A 25,701-nucleotide genomic window follows, 5' to 3' on the forward strand; every position below is an offset into this window, starting at 1 on the left:
CACTTCTCTGCCTTGTGCTTCCCCATCGGGGGGGGCCAGAGGTGGGCTGGCGTCCGTAGCCCTCACGGGGGAGAACTCGGAGAGTCGGGGGGCAGCGGGGGTGTGGGGCCCCTGGGTGGGCAAGGAGGGCACCGGGAGGGGCTTCCCCATGCAGAGCAGGGCTTTCGGCTGCCCCTGCCCCGCCTCCCCCTCCCCAAACCGAAGCCGAGGGGCCGGGGGTGGGGGGGGCGCTCACCAGAGGGGGACGCGGGCTTGGCGGCCGACGCTGCGGCCCAGGGGTCAGCGGCTTTCCCGGCACTGGGGGCTGGCTGCTGCGGGGCGGCCCAGGGGTCGGAGCCCCTGGGGACGGAGTGTGTGCCGGCTCCAGTGGGCACCCCCCATGGGTCGACAGAGGTGGCTGGCTTGGCACCTGTGGGAAGGCAGGGTCGGCTCAGAGATGCTCCCAGAAAGAGCTGGGCAGCCGGGGTGAGAGGGAGAGGACCTGGGGCCACAGGAGCACCCTGGGGGGAGCGCCCGGGGAAGGGAGCGCGGAGCCCCCGCGGCCTCCGCCTCGGCAGAGCTTGCCCGGCAGCGTCCTCCCTGCCTGCACGCAGCAGACGCGCGGTGCCTAACGGAGAGGCAGCAAACAAACACCTGTGCGCTCACACATCCACCCCTAAAGGATGGGACAGACTCCAGTGCCCGGGCCTGTGCCGGGTGGGGAGTGGGCCGTGCATGCACCCCTGCATCCGTCCGTGTGCACAGAGCACCCACCCACCCGCTCCCCCTGCGGAGCACCTCAGGCGAGCACTACGTGGCCCCCGCGCCCCACCCCAATCGTCCACACCTCCCTCCACGAGCTCCCGTTTCGCCACGGAGGGGGCGAGGGGGCGAGCGGTGCCGGGTCCCTGAGCCGTGTGCTACCAGACGCACCGTCGGCGTGCTCTCGGGGGCGGCTGTGTTCACGCAGAGGTTTATCCGGGAGACTGAGCTGCGTTGGCGTGCAGCTGAAACGTGCTGTTTACTGCTGTCTACTACTTCATCCTGTGACAGAAGGCACGGCTGGTGTAGCTGTCGCTGTGCTGCACATGCGGCCCTTCACCGCAGACACGGGCATCCGCTCGCTCCCTCCCAGGCCCCTCACGCCTCCTCTCCGACCAGGGGCCTGGTCCCCTCTCTACCCGCCTCCCTTGGGTTTTTTGTTTTCATTGATTTGACGGGTTCCTTCCACGTCTGGATGCTGATTCCCTTCCTTGAGTTACAAACACCTTCTCCTAACTTGTGGCCTTTCCCTTCACTCTCCTTACGGAATCTTTTGATGAACAGAGAACTTCTCGCTTGGACGGAGTAGAACGCAGCAGGATTTTCCTCTAATTTGTGCTTTTTGGGACATGCAGGAACTCCACCTCCATATGCCCTCGCATGTGCCCTGGATAATACTTTTTACTTTATCCTTTATTTCCATAAGGGATTTATACAACTTTAGGGACCGGCATATTTTTAAAACTTCAGTTTCTAGTTACTTATTACCATGCAGAGAAACAATTTAATTTCGTATACTAATTTTTGTATTCAGCAATCTTGCTAAACTCTTAATTCTAATCATTGAAATTCATCCTATTTATTCTTTTTTTCTTTTTTAACATCTTTATTGGAGTGTAATTGCTTTACACTGTTGTGTTAGTTGCATCCTATTTATTCTTACAGTAATTCTAATAACTCTTAATTCCAATCACCTCATTTGCAGAAACTGTTTGGGAGTCTATGTACACGGTCACATCCCTTGAAAACGATGACAGCTTAGTTCTTCCAAGTCCCTCATTTTCCCGTCTCACTGTGTTGGCCGGGACCATCCGTCCCAACGCAGAGCAGGGGAACGGACTGCGTCCACATCTTGCTCTTAAACGTTTACCATTAAATGGCACCATTTACCATAATAGGCTTTTTTCTTTTCAGAAGCTCTTTATCAGGTTATGGAAGTTCCCCCTTATTCCAAGTTTGCTAAGACTTCTGCAATAAAGAGCTGGTGAATTTTGTCAACCTGTTTCTGCCTCTACTAGGATGATCACATGATTTTTCTCTTTGGGCCTGTTAATATGGTACATGAATACATTTCCTAGTGATTTGGTCCTTGCAAACAATGTTTTTCATGATGTACTGTATCATTTTTATATTTTTCTCATTCTGGTTTTGCCGTTGCTTCTTTGCTTACGGTTTTTGCACCTATATTCCTAAGTGGGCCTGGCCCGACATGTTTGTTCTCACACTGTGCACCTTCTGTCTGGTTTTGGTGTTAAGGTTATGCTAGCCCATAAAATGAGTAGGAATACTCCCTTTTCCCACCCCCGAAGGAGTCTGTATAAAGTGGAGTTGTTTCTTTCTTTTTTGTTTTTAATATTTATTCACTTATTTTGGCTGCGCCGGGTCTTAGTTACGGCACGTGGGATCTTTGTTGCAGCACGCTGGATCTTTTAGTTGCGGCATGCGGGATCTAGTTCCCTGACCAGGGATCAAAGCCGGTCCCCCTGCATTGGGAGTGCGGAGTCCTAACCGCTGGACCACCAGGGAAGTCCCCGGAGTTGTTTCTTGAATGGCGTGAGAACTTCCAGCAAAGCCCTCTGGGTGATTTAGGGGGCGAGAGGGAGGTGAGTGACTTACTCGGTTCCTTCAATGATTATAGGACTATCCCTATTTACAGGTGTCCTACTGTTCTTCCGCCAGCTTTGCTGAGTCTTCTTTTTTAGTTTATCCATGTTATCTAAGTTCTCAGCTCTGTCAGCACAGAGTTGATCAAGCACCTCTTACTCTATGTGGAATCTCGGCAGGACCTGCACCTACACTGTTGGGCCTTTTCTCTTTATTGTTCAGAACTACTCTTGCCAGAGATTTCTCCATTTTATTACTCTTTTCAATGACCAACCTCTGTGTTTGTGGATGTTATTCCGTCTGTGTTCTAACTTGCTAGCTTCTGTCCTCCTCACTGTTCCGTCCCTTCCACTTGACTTGGGTGCGGCACCATCCGAGCCTCAGCACCTCAACAATCTTGTGCCTTTCTTCTGGACTAATGCAAACATTTAAAGCTCTAAATTTTCCTCTTACTATCACTTCCATTGTCCTATGTATTCTGATATGAAAATATCTACATTATTATTTGGTTCTAAATATTTCTGTCACTGTAATTTCTTATTTGACTCAAGAATGTAGAAGTGTTTTTAAAATGTCAGGTGTATGGAGTTTTCTACCTATCTTTTTGCTACCGACTTTAAACTTGAGTGTACTGTGGTCAGAAGGTGCATTCTATGTGATCCAATTTTCTGACGCGGCAGAGGCTTTTTGCCTAGCACGCAATCGATGCTTTGCGTCGATTTGCATAAGCCTGTGAATCACGCTGCTCCAGCTTTCTTATATTCTTATCACTTTAAACAACTTCTCCCGCCTGGTTTTGTATTCCTGATATTCTCCATTCCTTCCTGAGATCTGAGTTTCCGTCCGGTTGTCTTCCCTGTCAGCTGGAAGAGCTTCCCTTGGCAGTTTTTGTGGGGCTGGAAATGGTACCCTTTCACCTTCATTCCTGAAGGATACCTTTACCGGATGCAGGATTCTGGTGGGTGAGGGTTTCGGTGGTTTCTCTGTCTCACCGTCGTTCTCAGGAGAAGGATGTCCTCCCGGTGGGCCCTGAGGACGTCATCCCACCGCCCCGACGTTCTCGTCACTGCTGGGACTCGGCCGCCGGCCTGACTGCTGTTCTTCTCTGCTCCCGGGGCGTCATCTCTGATGTCCTCTCCCTTTGCTGTTCCCAGTCTCCTGACTGCACGTCTGGGTGTGGGTTTCTCTGATTACCCTGTGTAGGGCTCACTAGGCTCCCCAGCTCTGAGAGGAAGCCCCTCGCCACAATTCTTGAAAGCCCTCTGTCACCATCTTTTCAAACATTACTTTCCTGGAACTCCAAAAAGCTGTGTCCGCATTCTGCCTGCACGCGCCCCCAACTCCTCCAGAGCACTCTCCAGAAAGCTCCGTGGCTACTCGTTTACCAGGGGTCTCCCTGAACAGCGAGCTCCTGGGGGCACCAGACGGGGTGAGAAGACTGGGTACTGCTCCCTGACCCCCGTGGACTCAGCGCCCAGGGCCCGGCCGTGAAAGGGGCTCCTTGGCTTTGAAGAAGACGCAGCGCCGCCGGCCGGCCCCCCCAGGCTTGCCACGGCGACCACGACGGACGAGCCAGGGCAGCCTCCCACCTGCAAGCTTCATTCCCGCCAGCCCCTGGAGACTCACGCCTGTCACCCACCGGCGGCCGGCCAGCTCTGGTGTGGACTTGGGGCTTCTCCAGCTGCCGCCTCCAAGCCCACAACCCTCCTGAGGCTTCCAGAAGCTCCTCCAACCTTTCACTCCTGTCCGCCCAGCGTCTCACGCAGAACAACCTCCCCCGGGACTGACCCCACTCTCCCGGGCCCACTTCGGCCAGCGGGACACCTGGTCCCGGCTGGAGTCACACAGCCGGGGTGTGCCCTTGCTCTGCCCGCAGCACAGCACCTCGGGGGCCTTGGTTTCCCGTCTCAACTGGAGGGAGCTGCCGGGGTGGACGCTGCGTCAGGGAGGGCACCGGACTGCAGGTTAGAAGAGCTGGGACGCGTCTGCAGAGCTGCCGAGACGCAACGGAGAGGACGCAGGATGGGGAGGTCGCAGAGGACCCAGACCCGGTGCCAGGCTGCTTCCGTCTCCCGTGGGGCCTCGACCTCGCCCGCTCAGCAGCGCCCACGAGGACCGAGGGCTCACGGTTCACGCCCCGGCGTGCCGGTGCCCAGGGGCTCGGACTGGCAGCCCTGCACTCCACCCCCGCGCCTGGCCGCTGGGCAGACGAGCGGCCGTGTCCTCTCCTTCTCGCCCCCATCAGGAGACGCTCCCCGGTCACCTTCCAGCACCCGCCTCTTCTCTGGACGGATCCCCTGACCTTCCTCGGGAGAACTGTCCCCTCACCACTCCCTAGTCCCGGTCTGAGTGGGCGGACCCTGCGCTGGAACAGGGGAGGGTCTTCACCAGCCCCCACCCCCCAGTCCCAGCTCCCCACTCCTGCATCCCAGAGAGGTCCAGGAGGTCCAGGGAGATCCTCTCCATCCCCGGGCTGTGAGCACCCAGAGCCGCCAGCCAGGCCTTGAGCTTCTGAGGCCAAAGGGAGAGGGGAGGGGCCCACTGGGTGGGGGCAGAGCAGGGGGCCTGGGTCTTGGTGACGCCGGCTGGGCCACTGGGTCGAGCTGGCCTGAGGGCAGAGCTACCCGTCTCCACTGGGTACAACATGGCGTCCTGCCCATCAGACGGCCTCCGCGGCCCGCTCGGGGGCCCGGTCCCCACGCTGCAGCCCCCTCGCCCTCTCTTCATGCAGCCCGGAGCCCCGCACAGGCGCCTGCTCACGGGGGCTGCGCTCACGTCGCTCTCCCAGGCCTCAGAGAGGACCTGACACACGAAGGTGCTGGCAACTGATGGGGCCTGAGGGACCCACAGAGTCTCAGGGCTGCGGGGGCCCTGCGGTCACCCCGACTCCCGCCATGGGCACCATCGACACTGGAGAGCACTTCTGGAAGGTTCCGGGTAAACGTCTGATTCGGGTGTAGAAACACACAGCTAGAGCCGCCCCGACTCTGCACAGCCCACGCAGAGAGTCTGCAAACGCCTCTGATTCAGAGGGATTCACTCACCACGCAGCTCAGGGGGCACCAGGCCAGCGGTTCTCAGCTGTGGCCCTTGGGAATCCCCTGGGGGTGTGAGTAGAATACTGACCCCCACACACACAGATGCCAGGGAGGGCCTGGGCATTCGCATTTTTAGAGGCTCCCCGAGCGGCTAGGATGGGCAGCAGGTGCGGGAGAACCACCCAGCTCCTGGGCCGCTCGGATCACAGGCTGGATGGACAGACGGACGTCTGGTGGGGCCGGACCCTGCCACAGACAGGCGGCCCCCGGCACCACCTCGCCCCTCTGAGCGTCGTCTGGCCCGCACGGCCCAGGCCCAGGCCCTGCCCTGCAAGAGAAACACGGCCCCGGCAACTGTACCTAGCATGAGGGTCATGGGCAGCCGGCGACCATGGGGAAGGAGGGGTCCTGAGGACAGGGTGACCCCGTCTCCCCGAGCAGGACACCCGAGCCGTGTTTTCAAGCACAGCCAGGCATTCACTAGCCAAACAGCAGGACACAGCATCACGTGAGGAGCTGGCATTTAAGGGGGTCCAGGCTGCCCTGCCAGGCAGAGGCCATCTTGGAACTCCTTGGCCTCCCACCGCCCCGGGCCTCGGGCACTGCCCTCCTGACCGCACGTGGGACACGACGGACCCTGCTGTGCTCCGCCCACCACAGCCCCGGCAGGCCCGGCCGGGCCACACACCCGACAAATAGGCGCTTGTTGAGTGACGAGAGGAGGGGAGGCTAGGACCGAGGGCCCATTCACAGGGAGCGTGCCCGGCTCCCTCCGTCCGGCTCCCCCCGAGCCCCACGAGGAGTCTCCATGGGACAGGGAAGCAGTCACATGGCGGGTCATGGAGTGAGCCGGGGCGGGGGCTGAGCCGGCCAAGGCAGTCGGAATCACAGGCCGTGAGCCCTGCTGTCCCAGGTGGCTGCTTTGTGTCTGGCAGGTGCAGGAAGTGCCCCGCTGACCTGGCAGGCGCCGCTCTCCCTCCTCCCAGCCCCCAGCATTTCCTCCCGAGGCCCCTTGGCACAAGCTGGTAAAGGCAGGGCTCGCTACCAAGGGCGGCTTTCACAACAGCGCTTCTTTCATCCAGAGGGAGCATCCAACAGTGCTGGGGAAGAGACTCTGATCTTTCTAGCTGTTTCAGGGTGGTGGGGTGGTCCCCAAACACACACTGGCAGATTCTACCACAGACTAAGCAGTAAACCCGACACTGTCTCACTCCGGAGCGGCGTCTCGGAAGAAGGAAGCAAGTTCACGGTCACCACGGTCCAGTGAGCTTGGGAGCAGGGCTGAGGCCGCGTCCTGCAGCGCTGCTGAGGGCAGAGCGCTAGCACTGCCCACGGGAGCCAACGTCTAGAGCTTCGACTGACGCCTGGAAAGGCTCCCCGTGTACGGAAGAAAGAAATGTCTACACGTACCCACGATGTGACCCCAACCACGTGAAAACACACGGGCCCAGGGGACACAGGAAGCAGACAAGCTAACATTTTAACACGAGTTCTCGCTCCCTGTTGCAGTCTAAGGGGACTTTTCCTGGACACGAGCGGCCACAGAAGGCCTTAGCTGCAGTCCAGGATGGCGTGACGACTCCAGGACTGGGGGCCATGAGCACTGAGCCTGCCCCTCGCTTGCTGTGTGACCTCAGAGGAATGAACAGCCTCTCTGGGCTTTGATGCTCTGTTTTCCCCAAGTCACTGGTAAAAATGCCAAGTGCATCAGAACCAAGGAGACGGCCCTGGGTTGGGCAAGTAGCAAAAGATGGCAAAGTGGCAGTCCATGAACCAACCACACGTGGCCACTGCAGCTGCATTTTGATTAGCTCCAACCATGATCTTAAGTTTTAAAATTCACTGTCAACATTTAAAAATCTGATTTCAGGGCTTCCCTGGTGGCGCAGTGGTTGAGAATCTGCCTGCCAATGTAGGGGACACGGGTTCGAGCCCTGGTCTGGGAGGATCCCACATGCCGCGGAGCGACTAAGCCCGTGAGCCACAATTGCTGAGCCTGCGTGTCTGGAGCCTGTGCTCCGCAACGGGAGAGGCCACGATAGTGAGAGGCCCGCGCACCGCGATGAAGAGTGGCCCCCACTTGCCGCAACTAGAGAAAGCCCTCACACAGAAACGAAGACCCAACACAGCCATAAATAAATAAATAAATAAAATTTAAAAAAAAAAATCTGATTTCAAAATTTCAGGTTTCAACCTTCTCTTACTGCTCAATGGTTATACAAAATGTGGTATGTCTATAAAATGGAATATTATTCAGCCATTAAAAAGGAATGAAGTAGGGACGTGTGCTATCACGTGGACGAACTCTGAAAACATGTTAATTGGGAGTCACAAGGGCCACGTGTCGTGTGATCCCGTGACATAGGAAACACCGGGACAGGCAACTCCAGAGACAGGAAGCAGACTGTTGGTGGGGGAGGGGCAACAGGGAGTGACTGCCTAATGGGAAGGGGTTTCCTTCTGGGGTGATGCAAAGTCCTGGATCAGTACTGATAACCGCATGCTATCGTGAAGGGCTACGAACCACTGAACTGTCCACTTGAAAATGAGTAAGATGGTGAATTTTATGTCGCGTAAGTTTTATCTTGATTAAAAAAAATTTAGAAGAGCAGAACCACGTGGGCAGAATTCCCACGTGATGTTCAGCTGCCTCTGGGCACCAGCTGCCTCTCCCCCCAGCTGCTGGCTTCCGCTGCCTGCAGGTGTGAGAACCCCAACCACTGGAGGCGGTCCTGCCCCACCCGCAGGAGACCCCCCAGCTCCCCGCGAGGGTCAGGTGCCTGGTCAGTCAGGACACCCAGCTCCAGGGCCCAGGCCTGTCCACCAGCCTATGGGAGGGCTGGGCAAACGTGCTGGTTGAAAAAATATGTATTCCCTCTCTCCTGACCAGATAGTACTTACCCCTGGTAAATAAGTCAAACAGTTAAAGAAAAAAAAAGGTAGAGAGGGAAAAGTCTGTCTCTCTCCCACCACTGCGATCCCCAAACCCCTCCCCAAAGCAGCCACCGACTGGACTCAGTGCTCCTCAAGCTCGCTGGTCTCACGCAGCTCCTGGAGGGACCACGCTCTCCCCCGGGCACTGAGGAGGCCGCCCGTCTGCTTACTGACCCCATACGACTTAGAAAGGGATGGAGAGTCTCTCCTGAAGAACACCCCACCCGTAACTTTACACAAGAACTGTTTTCAGATTTAAAGAAAAGTCCGAGCCGCTGCCTGGAAGGGCCCGTGTCCCCATGGGCAGAGCCGAGGGGCGTTTCCAGCAGACCTGCCTCGTGTGGCCACGCGTGCTCCCGGGGGGGGGCACGGCACACAGGCGGGGCTGCTGTGGCCTCCGGTGAGCGACAGCTCTGGGGCACTGGCCTGGGTCTGCCCCAAGGCACAGAGGGCTCCCACCAAAGCCGGTGTGGGGCTCTCTGCCCAGCCCTGAGGCCAACAGCATCCCCCAAGGACAAGTCCAGGGACGCCCGCCTGGCCCTCCCCTTCCCCACTCCCACCCCTGCTGCCTGTTTCACACCGGCAGGGCCCGAGCCCTGGGCCCACTACAGCACCACACGGCCTCACGCCTGTCACGAGCCGAGCCTTCTGCGGGAACACCCACGCCTCCTCGGGGCCCGGCCACTCCTGCTCCTCCTTGAAGCCTCCTCCAAGACGCACGCCTCACGCCCGCTGGACTCCTGCCCCAGGATGGACGCAAAGACGGCCCCCGGGGCCCTGCCCACATAGCACTGCTACTAGGCTGGCGGCCTGACTCGCCCACACCTGCCAGGGCCTGGAGGGCAGGGCCATTACCTGCTCCTGTCTGGGTCCCCGCACGGCAGGACAGAACCTGGCATTCGGTGCACTTTGGCAAACGTCCAGGGAACCGAGCCGAATACAAAAGATGGTTCTGGTTTGGGGAAACAGAGGCCCCAAGAGACACGAACAAACTGGCACAAAATATACATTCGAGGTTGCAAGACAGAAAGCCCACGGATCAGCCATGGGCAGCAGGGTTGATGGAGCACCCGGGGGGCCTCCCAGAGCGGCAGGCTCGGTGGGAAACCATCCCAAAGCCTGCAGGCCAAGCCCTGTGCCCAGTGATCCAGAAGCCCATGTGCCCAAGATCTCAGCCCAAATTAAACAGAGGGCGCCACACTCCTGTCTGAATCACTTATCACAAGTTCACCTTACATTTGGCATTAAACAGAACTTTAAAATATCCATTTAGCCTCGTAAACTGATTTGCTATTGCTTAAATGACAGGTAAGAAGAATTACAGTAAACGTGTCCCCTTTTCACTAGCGATCACTTAAGCACGCTGTAATTTCTGGCTAATTACAGCACGGTGATTTAGACGTTTCATGCTGTGTATTACAGTTTCTTAACCTGGGGTGCAATTCTGAGGCTGAGAGAGTTGACGCGTGTCCCAGAGGAGGGACAAGCCCTCTCCGAGGCGTGTGGGCAGCGGACAAGAAATCTCCCAAAGCAGAAAACCACTCACAACAGGACGAAGCGGAGCCCTGAACCGCAGTCCTCAGGGGGGCGCTGCGGGGGGCCGCGGAGGTCTGGACACCCGCCCCCACCACCCAGACCCACTCCCACCGCTGCCAGGTGACAGGGAGCCGTGCGCCCTGCAGCCGCTCCCCCGTCCAGCAGGCGGGCAGGGGAGACGTACGAGGGAGGTCCTTACCGAACGACGGCCAGGGGTCCGAAGTGCTGCCGGGGGCTGCCGGAGCACCCCAGGGGTTGGTCTGGCTGGCTGAAGCGGAAGGGCCCCAGGGCTCCGCCTTCGGGGCAGCAGGGCCCGCACTGGGCAGCGCGTCCATCAGGTCCAACAGCGTGGTCTGCTGCGGGTGGGAGCCATGCTGTTGAGACGAGGACCGAAGAAAGAGGACAGGTTTACCCTGCTGCCCTTGCGGCCAATGTCCGCCCGTGCCCCTCCCAGTGCAGAGGTCTTCTGGGGGGCCCAGAGGACCCGGGACTGCGCCGCCCCACATCACCGCTTCCCAGTAAGGACCAGGCTCCACCCACACCGGCTATTTGCCGCGTGCCCGCCGTCTGTCGACAGGTCCTCGGGGCTTCCCAGGAGAACAGGGGTTTTGCCTCCCTCCGAGACGCGGTCCCCCGACCCACCCGGCCCGCCAGCTGCCAGCGTCATCCAGGGCTCTCTCCCGGGGCCGCCTCACCCCCCTGCTCCCACAGCCAGCCCGGCTGCCCTCAGGGACCCCGCAGCAGTGGAACAGGGAGGCCACTGGAGCCCTGGCCCTGCGGGAGGGTCTGTCTCCCGACGGGATGATGAGGTTGTCAGGGGCAGAGCCACGTCCAGTTCACCTTTAGGTCCCGGGTAGGAAGCCCGGTACAGAGTAAGGAGGACGCCGGCTTACCCTGGGCCAGGAAACTGTCCCAAAGCACTTGACGCTTAGCAGCTTACAGAGCAGCGGCCGGAGCTGCGCGGGGTGGGGGTCGGGGAGACGTCACCGTGCTCAGCTGCCGGGGGACGGAACTGAGGCGGGGTCAGGGGAGGGCCCAGCCCCTCGGGCGGATGTGTGTGTCACCCGCCCTCTCCTCACTGCCGCTGGCTGTGACAGCCGCTGGGGGCTGGGCTCAGGAGGGTCTCACACACTGACTTGCCCCCCACGCCCGGCCTGTGAAGCACTCACCTCTTTTTTTCTTGGAACTTTAACTGTGTCTCTGCGGCTTTCTTCCAAGGCCATCTGCAACCTGAGGTCATCTCCCCGCCTGAGGCGCTCTTCCTGTAGAGGACAATGGGCCCTGAAGCTGGTGGTCACGGCGACAGCATCGCCACGAGCCAGGTCCTCCCGGCCAGAGCCGGAAGCCAAAGCCGTGTCGCACGTCACTTCAAAGGAGGGTCTGGGGACGAGGTGCACATCGAGCCTCTCCCACCCCAAGGTGCGCCCGGGGGGGGCCCCCCACCCGGATGGGGGAAGGGAAATACTTGTAAAATACTTTTTCTCAAAATGAAAATGACTTCAAAATTCTTTCTAATTATAGAAGCAATACGTCTCCTTATAAAACACAAACAACCCACAAAGGGATTAGAAAGAAGACAGAAATCACAGGTCATTCCACCCTGCCCGCACTGCGTGTGCTTCCAGAAAATGAGTGCGTGTTTATATTTTATGATTTCTAACAGAAATGATTCGTTATACTTAATTTATATTTATTCAAGGCACAGTCAGCATATATAAGAAGGCTGGGCCGACCTAGCTTTTTTATACAATATAATGATTAAACGTAAGTAAACACACTCACTGCGTCTTCTTTACCATAAGACAGGAGTGAGGAACTACAAGGGGCTGGCCCGTCCATCTGCCCCATTTTCCCCGCGAGTGCTCTGCACCTCCCGTCGACGGCAGGCCGCACGTCCTGAGTGGACAGAGGGGCCCTGCCGGGAGCTGGCCGCTACACGGACCTCTGGGATATTCCAGTCACCGCGGGACCCACACCTGCCTCTTCCACCCGACCCCCCACTGTCTCTCAACAGCGCTGCCAAGCGAGAGGGGCCGCGGGCCTCGCTGCACTCCTTCGCCTTTTTTAGCCAAAGGGCAGCAAGTCCGGCCGAAAGCGGCAGCCAAGGGCCCACCCCTTTGTAAGGCTGCTCCTTTCCCTTCTTCTCCACCTTTTTTGTAAAAACCTGTATTTTTTTAAAATTTATTATTTATCTATTCATTCATTCATTTATTTGGACGCTCTGCGCAGCATGCATGTGGGATCTACTTCCCTGACCAGGGATCAAACCCGGGCCCTCTGCACGGGGAGCGTGGGGTCCTAACCACTGGACCATCAGGGAAGACCCTCTCCTTCTCCATCTTAACGTAGCGTGTGCTTATAAAAGAAAAACTGCACACGTGCCCATCTCTGAATGTCAGACTCTCATCTCCTGGGCATTTCCTCCCAGCCTCTGTCTCATCCTCTTCTGGGTCCAGATGCTCTCGACCCACCGTGCAGATCGTGGTCCGCACTCGGCGCTGAGGGGCTGTGGACACTTGGCTTGGAGCCCGGCCAAGCGCGCGGGAGCGTTTCCAGGAAGCACCTCTGACCGGCGCGTCCCCAGGACCAACTAGCGAGAGCCCTTCCTCCGTGTGAGTGTGCCCGGGCCCCTCCCCACGGGGGCGCGCAACCCTGCTGGCACCCACCTGCTCGGCCACCTCTCTGCTCATGGCCAGCGCCAGCTGCAGCTGCAGCTCCTCTTCCCCGCTCGTTTGCGGCCGCGCCTGCTCCAGCTCCGAGGACACCCGTGGGGAGGTGGCTGCGGGGGAGGCAAAGTCAGCGTGAAGGACCAGCGCTCCCTGGCCAGCCGCCCGCTCCCGTCTCGCACCCACAGGGCCACCCTGGCCGGGAGAGGGGGCTCTGCGAATACGCCGCGGGCACAGCCAAGGAACGTCACAACTACGCCAGCCACGCAGCGCTCGCCAGGACAAACGCCCTGGGCGGCCAGTTCGGGCCTCTCGGGGGTCAAGCCTGTCTCCACTGCACGGCTTCAAGGAGGGGGGCTGAGTTTTTACAACATCGAGAGCACCGTTCTTGAAAACCTGGGTCAAAGATCATTCAAAGAAGTACAAGGCACCCCCCCTCTCATGTGTAAGAATCTCACTGTATCTCCCGGTCCTAAAGACATGGAAAATGAAGACCAAACATTTCTGCAGTAACCCTGAAAATTTTTGTTTTTTAAGTAAAACTGCACGTTGACTTGAAAAAAAAAAAAACATACATAGCCATTGTTTGCTGAAGTACTTAGCTAGTTTAAACATCTGAAGCAGCACCTGCTTTGATGAAGCAGTTCTGATGAAGGGATGAGATGTGAATTCCCAGCTGATTCCCAAAGGAAGGGGTCTTCGCACAACCCCACTGTGGCCAGGCTGGGCCCCCCGCGCGGAAAACGCCGGGCTTTCGCACCATCACGCTTCCTGCGTCGGGGAGCCTGGGTGCCCGCAGAAACCAGACGTGAAGCTTCGGGAGCAACAGCCCAAGAGCGCGCCACCCCTGCCCGCCGCCCCCCCAGGAGAGGAACTCTCAGCGCGAGGCCTGCCACCCGGAGAGGTGTGGAGCCACCTTCTTGGATGCCTCTGCGCTGTCCTCCCTCGGGGCCTCTGTGCCAGCCGCTCCTCCCCGGTCTCCAGCTCGGCTTCCCTGGCCGGTGCTCCGGGGCCGGCCTCCCGCTCTCCCAGCACCCCAGTTCTGCAGTTTGGTGGGTCACGTCAGAAGGTGCTCCTAGGGACGGGCCCAGGCTCGTCTTCCCACCATCACGTCCACCCGCAAAGTCTGACAAAGCAGCTGGCAAACACCCACCGCGTGGATAAATGGACAGATGGATGGACAGGCAGATGGAGGGTCCCACTGCACGGCCGAGGGGTAGTTGTTAAAGATGCTCTGACTGTATACGCGTCTGCTCCCTTCTTCCGTTACATCCCTTCCAGCAAACCCAGCCCCCAGCGCTCACGCAAATGCTGCCTCTGCCTACATCTCCAACCTAAGCTTGCCTCCTAGGATCTGCCTCTTTGGGAGGAAGTAAACGGTGGGGAATGATGCCTGATGTTGAGGTTTCTAGATGGCTGGGCTCTGGCTACAGTGAGTAAAACGGGAGAAGAGGCGAGATGCAGTTAGGGTCCTGGAAAAACCCACAGAAGAACGGGCGAGGCTGCAGGGGCAGTGCAGGGTGGGGCTGTAACTGGCATCACTCTGTCCTACAGTTTAGGAAAGACACGTAAAACACACGGCAGTGAGACTTCATCTGGCACAATCATGTGGCCTGAAGCACGGTGTGCTCACTGTGATTTACTGTCAACCAAGAGAAACATTAAAAAAAAAAAAAAAAAAGCCAGCAACCAATTGCCTCATGTCTACTCTAAGCTAGTGAACAGGTCAAACAGCAAAATGCTGCAGTTATCCAAAAAACACAAACATATTCTTCTAAATAAAATCAAGTCAAATCCCAGCCTAGTGCATCGCCCCAATTATATTTTCCAAAGCATTTCTTTAGAAATAAAGCTAGATGGTAACAGAATGTCCTCAAATCTACCTTAATAATTTGATTTCTTAACAATACACCAAAACAAAAGCGCATTTTTGGTTGGTGTGTTTCCACACTTCACCTCTGCCCGTCACAGGCGGCAGCTCTGGCCTCCTCGTGCTCTAGAAGCAACATCACCACCCAGACCGGTGGGAACAAAGGAAGCTGGCCAGTCATGGCGGACAGTGTGGGGGGACTCCTGTGACGCACGTGGCTCCCCGTCCAGGTCACAGCCACTCAGGCCGCCCGTTCCCAGCCTCCTTCCTGCTAAGAGTCTCTGAGGCTGCTTCACAAAACCCTCAGCGTAGAGCAAGCACGGCACATCTGACACCCTTCGTTTACTCCCAGATGGGAACCAGGAGTGAAGAAAGGGGAAGACCTCAGACCCCATCCCACACCCCAAAAAGCCCCCTGAACAGAGAGCCCCATCTTGGCAGGGAAAGCTGAACCCGGCCTAACCTGGCGGGACCGGGAGGAACGGGCCGGGCTCTGCGCAGGGCCTGCCGGAGACCTGAGGCCTCCCTGCCCTCCAAGCCTCTCAGCACAGCTGCGAGGCCGGCCCAGCTTCAAATGCAAACGTGCACGTCTGCACCCCACAGCTGACGCTGCTGGGATAGCGTGTGGCCGGCACACACGGAAACAGCTCACCACATCAGTATGGAAATTAGACGAAGGGTATTCCCCTGAACGCTGCGGTTTGCATAGGAGGAGGCACGGCTCTCGGTCACGCAGACGGAAGAATTCACAGCCACCAGCCCAAAGCATCAGCTGAGCTGCACAGGGCGGTCTCAGCTGCGAGGGAGGCGTCCGGCGGAGACGTTCCTGCCTTAGTGACAGCATCTCGTCCCCACAAAGGGCCTCTTGTGCCCGAGGACAGAGGTGGTGGTGAGACGGGCCTGAATGGGCCCTTCTGACCCCCGGAGCCTGGCCCTCGCCCCACTCTGACGATCTGAGGGTCTGAGGGTCCACAACTCACGGGGACAGTGGAAGAAGCGGGGGTTCAAGGGGCCGGCCGCTCTCGGGTCTCAGGCTGCTTTCTGACCCAGCACCCTCTCGAGGGAAGACCGGCACCGTGCGCACAAGCAAACCACTCCACGAGCAAGCGTGTCACCACCCTTCTCCTGCAGCTGAGACAGGCCCGCGGGGAGGAGCACAAAGCCTTCACCTGCTCGGTGGGCCCCCCGTTCACCCTGTCCAGTCCACTACCCTGGCTGAGAAAGCTCGGGGCAGGGGAGGCTGAACAGGGAGCCTACACACGCCCAACAGTTCCCGCAAAATACAGGCTAAGAGGAGAACCAGAAACACGGCTGGCGTCTCCTGCGGGGCCTCCCGACCTCACCCTGCTCGCCTGCTCCAGGGACCGGCCGACCCACACCGGTCCCCAAACGCGCCCCTAAAACAAAGGCGCTAAAAAAAAACAAAAACAAAAACAAAAACAAAAAACAAAGGCGCTTCAGATGGGCAAGGTCGGGGAATTTCGAAAGAAGAAAGCAAAGCAGTCAAGGTAACAGAAAAACAGGAAATTGCTTCTTCTCAATGGCTACGTTTTGCAGTGTTCCTAGAAAGCACGTAAGCGGTGTCTGCAGTCACGGACGCCGAGTGAAGGGCACAGACTCTGCGGACCCAGCTGGCCCAGGGGCGGCTCTGCACGGGGACTTCTTGTAAAGCCCTAGCACGCAGGCTGTCGCCGGGTACACGAGGCACGTCTGACAACCTGGCAAGAATGCAAGGTCGCCAGGCAGCGGGGCTCCAAGAACACCCCATCTGGGTCCAAACACTGCCGCCACCTTAACAACCCCGTGCCCGCCAGCTGACGGGGATGCCAGGGCTCCCGTCCCATCCCCACCCTATAGCAGCAGGGGGACCGCACACGAATGGCCACCTCTCTGGGCTTCTGCTTCCACGTCTATGAAGTGTGGGGGGGGGGAGGGAGGGGTCAGAAGGACCCGAGACACAGCGGCCCCCCAACCTGGGGGCCAGGCCTTGCCCAGGTCACTGCTCTCCACTCTGCCCACAGCCACCAGACGCCCCCCTCCATCTCCCACGGCAGAAACCAGGGACTGGTACCCGCTCTGGCCCCGGGCCTCCATGGGCAGAGGACTGCGGCTCTGGCGGCCGGGGCCTCCGCCCTCCTCTTTCTGCCGGTCTCTGAAGGAGGGGCTGGGGAGCCGGCACTGAGCCCAGGGCCAGCTTCTGCCCCCCAGTGACCAGCTTCCCGGTCCAGCTAAGTTCCTTCCTCGTTACTGAACTGCAGCGAAGTGCTTACTGGGTCTTCCTCAATGTGGCGACAACTCCCTGTGTTCCACCAGCCGTTTCCTGAGTCACCGATGACCCTCGGCCACCAAGTACACTCCCACGCAGAGCTGAGCCTTTTGAGCCCGTTCCCCAGGGAGACCCTCCAGGGCCCCCCCTCTCCCAGCTCACAGGCAGTAGAGGAAAGACTGCTTTTAGTCAAGCAAGGCAAATTAGGAGAAAATAAGCTCAGATCACCCCAGGTAACACTGAAAGAGAAAAAAGCATAAATACATTGTGGAAAAGCCAAAGAGCTGCAAGATGTGAAGAGCCGAAAGTACCACCACAGCCAGGTGACCTTCAGGACGAGAAGGGGGTGTGACTTCATAACGGAGGGTGGGCCGTGGCCCAGCCCTGCCCGTTGCCACCACCTGGCGGCCCCGGCGAAACCCCCAACTTGACTGCAGTGCAGACCCCCCATCTGATTTCAGTTCACAGAGGTACCGGGCGAGGACTGAGGCAGCAGCTGGGCGAACCCAGACCTCAGGCCGCTCTCCCTGCAAGACGGCCGGCCCAGCGTCTCAGCACGTCAGGGTTGCGAGCACAGCAAGACTGCAGGGACGGGACCTCTGAGCGACCGTGCTGCTGGTGGTCTCGGTGTAGACAGTCGGCTCTAAGCCGCTGTCAGGACAGTGGGCAGACAGGCACGCGGGCTGGAGTGAGACAGGCCCGACGGCTGCTGTGCGCTCTGCCAGGTACGATGACAGCCTGTCCTCACCGCCACGTTGATGGGGGAAGGGGGAGACGCCAGAGCCTGTTTTAAATACTTCAGCGTAAAAGGAAGTGAGGGCCACCCCTCTTTTCCTGCCCCCACTCCTCTCCCCAGAGGAAACAGCTGTTGACATTTTCTTGCGATTCCACCCAGAAAACATAAACACGTGCTCTTTCCTGGCACGCACCCACGGGGCCCGTCTACTCACTGCTGTGCCTGGGCCCCACCCAGGCTGGCGTTTCGGCCCCGGGGGAGGGGGCGTCTGCGAGCATAGGCCCGGATCCAGGCCCTGCCGCTGCTCAACCCTCCACCTCGGCCTCGGCAGGGCGTCCTCCACACCTGGGCTTCCTCACCTGCAGGACGGAGACAGAGTCCCCGCCGCCTCGGGCTGTGGTGAGGATCAGACCAGTTCCTGTGAGAGCGCCTGGCACGTGACAGGTGTACCACACCTGGCGCCTTGCCGGACCCTCAGTCCAGGTGGGGTCCTGCCCCCCAACCCCCCGAAGGCCAGGGCTGAGGCCCGGAAGTGAGGTGGCTCGCCAGGGTGCCCCAGCCACGAGGGACAAAGGCTGACCTAAGGCCTTGCTCTGCATCATCAGTCCCTCCCACAGAGGAGGAAACCGGGGCCCAGAGAGGTCACAGGGCCACTCACAGCAGGAGAACTCAGAGCCAGTCTCAGAGCCCATGCCACGCCCTCCCAGAGCCCTGAGGTGCCCTGAGCACTCGGTCCTTGACACTCGCACACGCCACGCCTGGCGCTTCTCCAGGCCCGAGGCCAGTCCCTGCTCTCCTGCAGCTTGTGTCCCAGCGAGGGGGGACAAGACACACACACACACAGGGGAGGTGGGCCGGGGTGGGGAGAGCCTGCCCTGTGCTCAGGTGTGACAGAGACACTGCAGAGGGGCCTGGGCGGCAGCAAGGACACCAGGCAGAAAGCAGGTGGGGGCTTCGCCTGGGTGCAGGGGGTGAGGCTGGCATAGGCAGAGCGCCCAGAGGGCCATGACGGAAGGGCCCTGGAGGTTCCGGGGGCTCTCGGAGGGCCTTCAGGAGGGTGCAAGCCGAGCAGCGACGCCACCTGACCGGTCCAGGGAGGATGGTGGGAGCTTGGGCCAGGATGGCGGCTGTGAAGGAGGTGAGAAGCGGCTGGTTTCTGGATGGGCTTAACTGAGGTGCTATTACACCTGGCAACGTTCCTGGACCATCCGGCCCGAGGTCACAAGAGAACGTCTGGGGCCCGGCCTGGCCTGGAAGATGCCGACCCTCGGCAGCCCAAGCTCACCCTCCCGGCACGAGTGGCCTGTGCTGCCGCCCAAGCGGAGACCCAGCCCACGGGGAGCGTCCCCCTGACCGGGGGCTGGGGCACAGCTGGGCCCCAAAGCTGTGAAGCCCTGACCCCCGGCTTCGGAACGAGAGCTTATTTGGAAACAGGGCTGCTGCAGATTCATTTGTTAACGGTTAAGCTGAGGTCACACTGGAGCCGGTGGGCCCGACATCCAACGTGACAGGTGTCCTTACAAGCAGAGAAGAGACACAGGGTGGACACAAGGGGGGGGGGCCAGCAGCGAGGCCATGGGACACCAAGGAGGGCCACCACCAGCGGAAGCAGGGAAGCCACAAGGCAGGACGCTCCCCTACGGGTTTCAGAGGAAACAGCCCTGCGGACACCCTGATTTGGGGCTTCCGGCCCCCAAAGCTGACACGACCCACTTCTGGCGCTGAAGCCCTGGTGGGCGGCTCCCAGGTCAGGGCCTCTCCCAGCGTCAAGTCTCAGGCCCCGCCTCCCTGCACACACGCCTCCACTCCCCAGGGCGGCTCACCAGCCCCTCCCCCGCACCTGGCACCTGCTCCGCTGGCCGCCGAGGGCCCTAGAGTCCTCCAGTTCCTTCCTGCCTTCAGACCACACGCCCACTCCCGCCGCCCCTGCCCCGCCCTCAGGGAGGAAAGAGAGCCTGGGTCTCCCCGAGCGAGGGCCCCAGCTCGCCCTCCCCAGCGGGACGCTCTGTGGGCAGGGGTTCTTCTTGGACGCCTAGAGCAGGGCAGGTGCTCTGCGGCCCCCAAGGCCCGCGTCCGCAGCCCGCAGAATGGGGACCTATGCCTTCTACACCCCAGACCCGCCTGTGGCCAGGAACCTCCCCACCCTGGCTTGTTCCAGGTTCATTTTCTAGTTTAGTTTCCAGCGAGCACAAAGCTGCGACTCCCAAGGGCACAGCTCACACACGCGTCACCACCACCCTGAGATACGGGGGCTGCCACCGCAGCCCACGGACGCGGAAGCCGAAGCCCAGGGAGGAAGGAGCCAGCGCGGGAGACAGTGGGGACGGACGGGGCGGGCGGAGCAGAGACAAAAGCTGCCCTGTCATCTGCTGGCAGGACTCAAGGCCCATCCTCTGCCTGAGAGAAAAGAGCGAGTCTGTGCTGCTCTCTCTGGGCTGCAGGTGAAACCCTCTCCGTTAGGAGATCACCAGCTGGCGAGGTGGGGAAGGGAGGGCTTGTCCAAAACAGGAAGGGATTGTTTCTCCTCGCCCTTTTCCCGGGGGTCCCCATGGTTCCTGGTGCTCTGTCTACACCCGTGGGAAAGTCGACCTTCGGGGGAGCACTGGGGCGAGGGCTGCACCCACAACTCCCCAGGCAGGCGCTCGGGACGGAGGAGAGGGCTTGGGACACCGGAACTTCAACAAAGACGTAACTTCTCTCTTATTAATTCAATCATAAATTAACTGAGATTAAATGCCTACATCAGTTTCTTAGGGTAATACAGACAGGAAACTCACTTTTAAAATGAGTGTTTTGACGGAAATTTCCATCTATTAAACTAGAAATGATCTTTCAAAAAATTTCAGTACCCATTTTGGGCTCAGGGGCTATCACCTGAGCACGGTCAGCCCCCCAGCTGGCGGCACTGCACCTGGGCCTGGTCCGATGGGGAAACATTTGCCAATTTCAAGAGACAGAATGATGTTCATACATTTTCCCCACTACTCTCACTTCTGGGAACTCTACATTGAAGACAATGAAGAATCCTCAGAAAAGCAGGCTTTCTGCCCAAAGACGCTTACCACGTGGTTATTTATGCCGTGAGAACCTGGAAACAACTGTGACTGGGGTGGGAATGGTGAGCGACTCCTTTGAGCAGCGGCTCCCTCAGGCACGGCAGCGTGTGCAGTGCCCACATTAGCACAGGGGACACCCAAGAGCCCAGAGAGAGCACTGCCCCGTCCCCACCGTGTGGACGTCTAACCTACCCAAACTTTAACCTTTAAAGCCACACGGAAAATGCACGCAGGAAGTGAGGTGAGAAAAATCAGGGACTGCAGTATTTCTCCTGGGAATCTGGTGGTAAGGAGTCGGCTAAGGGGTGACCTCTGGGCCACGCACCCCGTCCCACTGCACGCAGGGTTAGAACAGCCCCGGACCTGCCTGCCCGGCCCCCTCGGAGCGCTACACGTGTCGCACCGTGAAGGCGTCCGCCTCTCCCGAACCGGAAGCCCGCGGAGTGCCCAGCCTCAGCTGCCGACCGTGAGCCCCCCCTGCCCAGCGCCGGCCCCGGCGCCCTCGGGCTTACGAAGTGAGCGAATGAACGCACTCACCTTCTGAGAAATGTGCTTTGAAAAGGTCACGTGGGTATGAACGACACATGTGTAACACTTCTCTACTGTCTGCACGGTAGGAAACATGAGATTCCTCCTGCTCTCGTGGAACACACTTCAGACCTGTGATCCAGATCTGTCCACACAGCTGCCTCCGGGGATGTGGGTCTTGATCTGGCCTTCGCTTCCTCTTCAGAGTAAGAACCCACTGGCTTTGCTCGCAGACAGACGGCCGTGACAAAGCCGGACCACCCCCCATTCCCACAGGCCAGGCAGCTGGGGGGGTGACGACATCATGATACAGAAAGCAGGGACGCAAAGCTGCATTTACAACACATCTGCAACCCTAGAAAAGAAAATGCTTAGAAAAAATGTCCAGAAGGACATACACCCACGTGGGAACAACAACTGCCTGTGTGACAAGATTACGGCGTGTGTCCGTCTTCTTTTTGCATTTTCTACACCATCGGGAATGGACGGGCATTACCTTTATAATGAAAAATCTAGCAGAGTTTCTTATGTGCCGCCCAAGCCACGCTTACCAGTTAGACCTGGAGAAGTGGGCCACGCGGGCACTGGCCCAACGGGCTGGTCACCACCCCGCCAGCTGGACCCCGCTCCCCACCAGCAGGCCACGCGAGGAGGCTCATCCCGCTGCAACAGCCATTTCGAGCCGCTGGAAGTCGGCGAGTCGCCTGCTGACCGTGACTCTCTGAAAGGGCGTGGCCGCCGGTGGTCAGCGGAAGCGACGGGAGGAAGGGCCCGCACTGACCAGGCCCGGAGCCCCCCGGGAGCTTCGGCGCCACGCTGCCCGCGCCCGCCCCGAGGCTCCGACCTGTCAGATGTGTGCCGGGGCTCTGGGACACCTCGGGAGATTTAAAAGCTCCCGGGCAGTCAGCTGGAGCCAGTGGCTTAGGGAACAGAGAAAGGGCAGCTGGCAAAATCGGGAACAGCATTTTATTACCAAACAAAATCTAACAACTAGGAATCACACTGTTCTAAACTCAAAGTCTCAAGATACGGTACAACATTTCCACATTTCTGGAAAAGCCCACAAAGTGTATTCGCAAAAGGCTAACAGGGGCAGACACCAATGGAGATAAGCATGTCACATCAAAACACCACCAGGAAAAAGAGAATTCAGGTCGATTTAGCATTCGTTCGTTCACTACTTACTGAGCACCTCGTGGGTCAGGCACTTGGCACTGAGCACAGGCTCCTGCTCCGTCAGTGCGAGGAGACAGACGATAAAAGAGAAAAGTACTCTGAAGACAAACACAGAATACGTGATATACAGAGATTATCCATAAATTATGTGGTCTACTTTCCAACACAAAGAAAAATTATCCTTAGACCTTCCCTCTTATTTTTATTTATACTATAATTTTAAATGCCCCCTTCCTTCAAGCTGGCCATTGGAATCTGGTCACCAAGCAGCCATGAATCAGACATGGCCCTGCTGTGTAACTCTTACTGAGCCTGACTCAACCCCCCCTTTGCTTTTTTCACATCCACTACTGACAGTCTATAAAACGACAGTTTGTGTACCTACACTTTTACGAAGGATGCTTTAAAGACAAACGGACAGGTGTAGCTATTGCAGCCACACCTTCCGTCTCCCCTGGCACACGGCAACATCAATCGCCTAACTGACAACCCCCATCAGCAGCTCTGACAGCTGTTTCAACCTCACCCTCTCTGACAACCAGAGGGCCCCGTGGAGTAACCAGCGTTACACGAGGTGGACCACACAACCGTAAAACTGCCAGGGCTCTGGGTTCAGATCCTGGCCTCACTGCTACAACCGAGCGGATCTGGGGGAGCGAGTCCACCTCAGTGTCCTCGCCAACGACCCCCGCCCCGCCGCCTCCTACAGGAAGTGAACGGGGACCGCCAGCCTCCCGCTGTTGCAGGCACTGCAGCCCCGAGCAGCCCAGCCACGCGGAGGCCTCGCCACGGCACATTGAGACCCCGCTGGGGGCCCAAGCCCAGGAGACAAGAACGAACACCTTTGACATTTGCCGCCTGGACAGACGTGTCACTACAACTGCCACCTCCGAGGGTCTGCTGGCGCTACCAACCAGCCTCTTGATTCGATTTCCCACCTGAAGACGTGACAGCCAGCGTCGGCCTCTGCCGGACACTCGCTGCCACCGAAGATCAGGGCTCCCGCGACGTGCAGAACACACCGGCTCCGGCGAGACGGGCTCCCGAGTGAGTCCCGTCTCCCGCCAAATTCCTCGCCCAGCCCCTTTGGGAGCAATCAGCCGACATGGGGCCCAAAGCCGGGTGGAAGGCCCCGGAGGTCCGGGCACACTCCCCGCCAGCTGGCTGGCCCTGCCTTCCCGATAGCGGGGACCACTGGCCGGCAGTCACCACCTCTCAGCCCTGGGCACACCCACCCCGTTCCTTTAAAGTGTGCCCAGGCCTCCTCCGCCCCATCAGGTCCAGCACCGTCATCTCCCACCTGGGGAAAGGCAGGGGTCTCCCACCAGCCTCCCTGGGCCCGCCTGGCCCCCCACACAGCCAGAGAGTCCTCGTGAGCCTTCTCACCCTTCAGCAGGATCCAATCCCTCCTCGGTTCCAAACCCTGCCCTGCTCCCAGCTAACTGAGTAAAAGCCAAAGGGCTTTCGATGACCCGGAGGCCCTCCACACGTCTACCAACATGGGACGCTCCCCGTCCCTCGGGCCCAGCCTTGCCCACCGGTCCAGCCCTCCGCCCTCCACCTGCCTGGGATGCCCTTCCAGACCTTCCACAGCCCAGCCCTCCTCCTCCAGTCCAGGCTTGTTGTGGGCCTTCCCCGCACTCGGACCACCCTCCCCACTCCTCACACGCTGGGCGGTGTTGGGTTTGGGGTTTCCAGAGCATTCATGGTGCAGCGTGCAGCACAATGCCGACCATTCGCTGTCTCTCTCCCCGTTAGTGGGAAGGGGGCACACGACAGAGGCACACGGTGGGAGCTCAAAACGAGGGACTGTGGGCGCCCAAGGCCGGCAGCAGCACAGCTAACCCGGCAGGGGGACCTGTCTGTGCGACCAGGGCTCTGCGCCGGACCCTGCGGGGATCCCTGGGACGGACGGGCGCTCTCTGCGAGCCGGGATCAGGGCGTCATTTCTAAGAGGGGGGTGGGTAAGAGCACGGAAAGCAATCTGAAAGCGGGCACTGAACTGCAGCCATGCGCTCGCTGCAGAGGAAGGAAAGAACTCTGCAGCTGTGCGCGGGAGACCGGAAGGAGTGAGGAGGCCCAGAGAGGAGCCGACGGGCGCAGTTCACGACAGGAGGCCCTCCTCAAACACGATCACGGTGGGCAGAGCAGCAGCCGCGGCCAAGAGTCGGCACCGCGCCCACCAGGCCTCCCCTGCGGGGCCTGGGGTCCGCCTTGCACCCCTCACGAAAGTCTGCCCTGAATCACAGCCCGCACTTCACGAGACCAGTTTCCGACAGCCAGGTCAGTGGGACTCCTCGTGCTGGATTCCAAGCCAGTGTGTTCAAAGCAGACCCACCGTGTGCCCATGTCAAGCCCGCACCTTATGCGTGGCACTCAGCTGAGGGCTCAGCAAGGAGTCACGGGACAGCCCCGGCAGCCCCGCAATGCAGAGGGTGTGAGATACCGAGAGGAAAGCACTCAAAAGGGTGACACCGCGCGTAGCACGTGTTTGCCTAAAACTCATCCAGGGTTCGAGAAACTGTCTAAAAGCAAACTCGCTCACCCATTTTACCCTTAGTTTCTCCAGAGCTGAAGGAAAAGAGAACTCCGTGTGGGCTGCGGGCGGAGCAACTTGCCGGACGTGCATATGCGAGGGTGCCGAGTGGGGGGACCCACGGGCCCAGGCGCGGGGCGGCCCGGGCCTGGGCTTCATGTGCAAGCGTCCCAGCAGAGCTGGGGGCCAGGGGGACACAAACAGACCCCCCAGTTACTCAACGGGTAGGCCCCGGGGGCACTGGGAACCTGCAGGCGCACCAGCGGGCCTTCCGGGGAGCCTGTGAAACACGCCTCCCGACACTGCAAAGCTGGTCCTCCCTGCGGAGTCCAGTACAGACCGTGAGGGGAGCACAGGCGCGAAGGAAACATCCCAGAGCTCAACAAGGCGATCACACGGGCACCTGGGGGGGGGTGGTTGGCGATGTGTGTGAGGCACGATGAGCGGAACCGTTTCCAGGTCGTCGGGAAGCGGCACAGAGGCGCTTCGCTGGCGCTCCTTCCAGTAAGAACAGAAGAGAAGGGAAGACTTTCTTCTCTGAGGCAGGGCCCCTGGGGACTGAAGGCAGATCAGACTGAGAGCACTTCCTCGTGGGCAACCCTGAGAACTGTTTTCAGTTTAACCTGCCCCAGCTGGAGACTGTCCAGGATACACCATTAATCAATCCAAAGAGAAGCCTCATTTTCGTTACCCATTGAGTTAGGGACCTTCAAACACCGTGACCTAGAATCGCA

At 59.1% G+C, this 25,701-nt stretch overlaps 1 protein-coding gene across 5 annotated transcripts in view; it reads right to left on the bottom strand.

The window, feature by feature from the left end:
- The window catches only part of EPN2 (epsin 2), a 68,864-nt gene that overhangs the window by 6,805 nt on the left and 36,358 nt on the right, over positions 1-25,701 (bottom strand). For 2 of the 5 annotated variants that reach the window (XM_036836138.1, XM_036836139.1), the window contains exons 3-6: positions 12,800-12,912; positions 11,303-11,395; positions 10,318-10,507; positions 236-409 (exon numbers count right to left, since the gene is read on the bottom strand). In XM_036836138.1, coding sequence (XP_036692033.1) covers positions 236-409; positions 10,318-10,507; positions 11,303-11,395; positions 12,800-12,912 — 570 coding nt within the window. Of the gene's footprint in view, positions 1-235; positions 410-10,317; positions 10,508-11,302; positions 11,396-12,799; positions 12,933-25,701 lie in introns of all 5 variants that reach the window. The other 3 variants (XM_036836141.1, XM_036836143.1, XM_036836142.1) reach the window with 3 other exon arrangements.

This window comes from Balaenoptera musculus, chromosome 20 (assembly GCF_009873245.2).
Source record: "Balaenoptera musculus isolate JJ_BM4_2016_0621 chromosome 20, mBalMus1.pri.v3, whole genome shotgun sequence".
NCBI lineage: Eukaryota > Metazoa > Chordata > Mammalia > Artiodactyla > Balaenopteridae > Balaenoptera > Balaenoptera musculus.